This window comes from Notothenia coriiceps, unplaced genomic scaffold (assembly GCF_000735185.1).
Source record: "Notothenia coriiceps isolate Sejong01 unplaced genomic scaffold, NC01 NC01_scaffold00037250, whole genome shotgun sequence".
NCBI lineage: Eukaryota > Metazoa > Chordata > Actinopteri > Perciformes > Nototheniidae > Notothenia > Notothenia coriiceps.
The window spans coordinates 3,744,238-3,748,244 of record NW_011369951.1 but is presented as its reverse complement, the minus strand read 5'-3'; the positions used below and the strand labels follow the sequence as shown (position 1 = coordinate 3,748,244).

The following is a 4,007-nucleotide window of genomic DNA, read 5'->3' as shown; positions in this document are numbered from 1 at the left end:
TTTTTGAGCATGAAAGCATGGAGACATGTCACATTAGATTAAAGGCACAAAATATGAACCTTATATGAGCACAATAGTGCCCCTTTAAGTAAAGTACTTGAGCAAATTTAATTAAAGGTGGGGTATGTAATTCACTTCAGAAACACTTTTTGTTATATTCCATGGAATGCTCTTAACGTCCCGATAGCAATGAATATATTGAATGCTTTGACAATAAATACATACAAATATTTCATCTGTGGAAGCCGTGGCGCTGTAAAAAGCACGCCTCGGCCCGCAGCAGATAATTGGATGGCCTACCTGCCTGTCAGCCTTCCATCTCGTGCACAAACTTATCTCGTGCCCTCATTGGTCATATGCGCGTTTGTGTGTGTTGGAGGAGGGGCTCTGTAAGGAAGTCTGAATGAAGGGTATAGAATACTTTCAAATTCTAGCACACTCGAGCTGGTTTCTCCATTCTTACCTCCTTAACACCCCTGAAATATATATTTACACAAGTCAATTGTCCAGAATGGCTTTTTTTCCCAAATGTTTGCACAAATTAGAAAGGACCACAGATGGAAATAAGCTATATGATCTGGCATATTGCATCTCTTCTCTTTGCTGAGATTAATGTTTTTGTATGCATGGTCCTTCTATAAATAAATACAAATACAAAAGTTAGGGTGGGCTGGACAGTATCCGATAAAATGTTATTTAACACCTTGCATGCTTTTTTCCTTTCAAAGCAAAGCAGAATGTGTTAAAGATACAAAACCAGCTCACATTACAGAAAAGTCCTCCAGTTTATTCTACCAAATGTCTAGATGACACGTAGTAGACAATGTGGTCTTTGGGGACTTGTTGCTCCAGGACAACCACACAGACTTCCCAGTGAGCTCACACAGAAGCACCACACCCTCTCTCCCCATAGAACTGGTATTTGGATTAGCTAAGCACTCCAACGTGAAAAAAGATATCCCTCCCTCTGCTGTTTCAGGGAGTGGTCAGAATATGTGTTCAGCCATAGTGGTTTGTCGTAGCTTTTGCTCCATTATGGCATCTGTTGAATGAGGTCAGACATGATGCATTTTTATTTTAAGAGGAGGTGTCACAGCTGCGCCTCCCTCTCTCGAAGACAGCTGAGTCACAGGCTACAGTGCGTTCCTCTTTTGGGGATAACAATAGCACCAGTGTGCACCATGTTAATTCCTTTGCATTTTCCTTCAACTAGCTTATATAACATGTCTTCCACTTTGTGGGAAATCTTACATAACAAAATGTAAGAAGCATCTTTTTTTATTATGGCTGCACTCGCATATTTCCCTATAGTTCATTATAAAATTTTTGACTTTCTGCAAAACAGTTGGATCTTGAAAGTTAGATTAATTGGTTTAAAGCATAACACCATGTAACAAAGCTTTTCATGCTTCATAGATTGATGAACCTGAAAATGGTTTAAAAGGCATGGCAAATTATTACAAGCACATTTCCCATAATTCATTCCTGAATTGAGCTTATTTGTTAGATGACATGGGTATAACTCTTGGGGTTGTCAATAATATAAAAAATGAAACCAACAATCAAATATTGCTGCATGGCATTATTGACATTATTGACAACAGTGTGAAAAAAAGTAAAAGTAGCTCCATTTTAACCAGGATTTCATGATTCTTACTCCCCATTATGCTGCTACAGAAGAGTATTATGGGCCAGGCATAAGGAGAGATATTTCACATTATAATTTAGAGAATAAAGAGATATTTTGAGAATACATTTTAAATACGTTTTTCAAATTTACTATAAAAACAATTACACTGTTAGTACCAAATACCGAAAGTTCGACTATAGTCGAGAATTAAACTTTCTCTTTCCTCACACATGCACTTTTTCCAAATTCAAATGTACATGCCTTGAGGTATACAGTGATGCGTAGCCTACAATAAAGGCCTATATATAGGTATATACTGTATTTAACAGTGGTGGAATGTTATAGTTACATTTACTCAAATTCTGTAGCTACTTAAGTGCAATGTTGACATACTTGTATTATACGGTGTATTTCAAATGAACGCTACTTTTGGAACATTAAGTATATATTTTGAGGCCAATACTTATATACTTTTACTCAAGTAAGATTTTGAAATAATTACTTTTACTTGTAATAGAGTATTTTTATAATATTATTTCTACTTCTACTTAGCCTAAGTAAAATATCTGAGTACTTCTTCCACCACTGATATTCAATGGAATCTTAAGTAAAGAGGTAAACATGACAGACCAAAATATAGTAAACTCTACATGTTGTGCTACTTTGTCATTTGCTAGTGCCTTCATCATTTTAATTGTTCATTTCCATAAATCATTTTCCCACAGAATTTGACAACCACAGCAGCGCGGTGGGGAGGGGAGCGGGGTGACGTCACTGTGATCCACATCCACAGGGCGGCAGCAGGAGGGGCGAGGCGCTGATCCACCGGTGTCATGGCTTCCTAACAGGAGGGGGAAGCGATTCAGAGGAAAACAAGGATTTTTGTTCAACACCGGAGCACTTTATCGCTCTTTTCAGAACCTAATATTGGGACAGAGGGGTTCGGCTTCCCTTTTTTTTGACTCCCCACTTCCCAACGGCCGCCCCTGGGATCCAGGACCCTCTTTAATTGTATCAGTGAATTTCCACTCGGTAAACCGTGGAAGATGGCCGACCCGGCGGAGTGCACCATCAAAGTGATGTGCCGCTTTAGGCCCCTGAACAGCTCCGAGGTGGTCAGAGGAGACAAGTACATTCCCAAGTTTCAAGGGGAAGACAACGTTATCATCTCGGTGAGTTGTGTAATTGAAGGATCGGAGCTATTTGACAGACAGAGCCCTAGGGCACAGTCAGCAGTAATAACGCCATTTTTGATTGTCTTGTAGCTACGGTAGTTAGCACCTTAGCTTGTTAGCTAACGTTAGCTGACCTGTTCACCGTTGTTCGCCGCTGGCCCTCAGCTGAGGCCAACAAGTCAGTCACTCCTGAACTCGTTGATAATTCGAGTCTCCAGCTCATGGATAGTCGGCATCAGCATTCAATGAAACATTTCAATGGGCAACGTCCAGTGGCTGTTGGTGTTTAAATGTCACTTTATTCAGTTGCCCTGTCACGGCTAGCGAGCTGTCATTCAACAAAGCCACTCACACAGGGGGAAATGTCGCCAGCAAACAAACCCTTCGCGCTATACTAACTGCACTATTATCATGCAATTCATTGATAAGTAGCCTTTCATATGTGACCATGAAGCTATTAATTATGAACGGTTTGCGTCAGCATAAAGTCTAAGCCAGCTTTGATTTAGTAGTGGGCTAACAGTCTAGGCCAGCTGGTAGTTGACAGATTAGCCGGCCTTGGCTAGCTGGCTAGTTTTTAATACTGTTGCTTAATTATAGCTAACATTAGCTAGCTGACCAGCTGGCTACATAAACAAGTATTTTGTGTAGAACACCTTGAACTATTCTGTTATTGATTATAACAATGGTCAAATTGGTAGCCTCCAAATAATGTCATTGGCAGTGGAAAAGTCAATTGAAATGCAGGCGTGTGGTGTTCCGTTAGCCTCAAGTGACTAGACACGTTATAGTTAATAACCTAACAAGTTACACATTCAAACTTAGTAACTGTGCGTAACTTAGTAAAGAGTAAATACTATATCTGTTTACCCATTTTTTAATATGAACATTTAGTTTGGGATCACACGAGTGTTTTTTCATTGGTCTAATTAGCCCTCTAGTCGTACAGAACCAGCACTTGATAAGGATATTGACATGGGCACAATCTCCCCTCAACAGACGGAAATGCCTTTTTAATGATTCAGTGCCATATTACCCCCACTTTACTGAATCAACCAGGAAATTGGCCTGAGGGTCAGTTTGCAAATGATGTGCACTTGATGCTTTGTCATCATTAGCCTATACAATATATATATATATATATATATATATATATATATATATATATATATGTGTGTGTGTGTGTGTGTGTGTGTGTGTGT

The 4,007-nt window shown here is 39.5% G+C and overlaps 3 protein-coding genes across 4 annotated transcripts in view; 2 read left to right on the top strand and 1 right to left on the bottom strand.

The window, feature by feature from the left end:
- Nucleotides 1–4,007, bottom strand: part of LOC104966729 (zinc finger protein Aiolos-like) — a 596,491-nt gene that overhangs the window by 460,589 nt on the left and 131,895 nt on the right. The gene's annotated exons all lie outside the window — the stretch shown is intronic.
- Nucleotides 1–4,007, top strand: part of LOC104966738 (SWI/SNF-related matrix-associated actin-dependent regulator of chromatin subfamily E member 1) — a 180,673-nt gene that overhangs the window by 56,132 nt on the left and 120,534 nt on the right. The window lies entirely within an intron of this gene.
- The window catches only part of LOC104967131 (kinesin-1 heavy chain-like), a 102,078-nt gene continuing 100,503 nt past the window's right edge, over nucleotides 2,433–4,007 (top strand). The window contains exon 1 of the mRNA XM_010796547.1: nucleotides 2,433–2,802. Coding sequence (XP_010794849.1) covers nucleotides 2,677–2,802 — 126 coding nt within the window. The 5' untranslated portion in view covers nucleotides 2,433–2,676. The remainder of the gene's footprint in view (nucleotides 2,803–4,007) is intronic.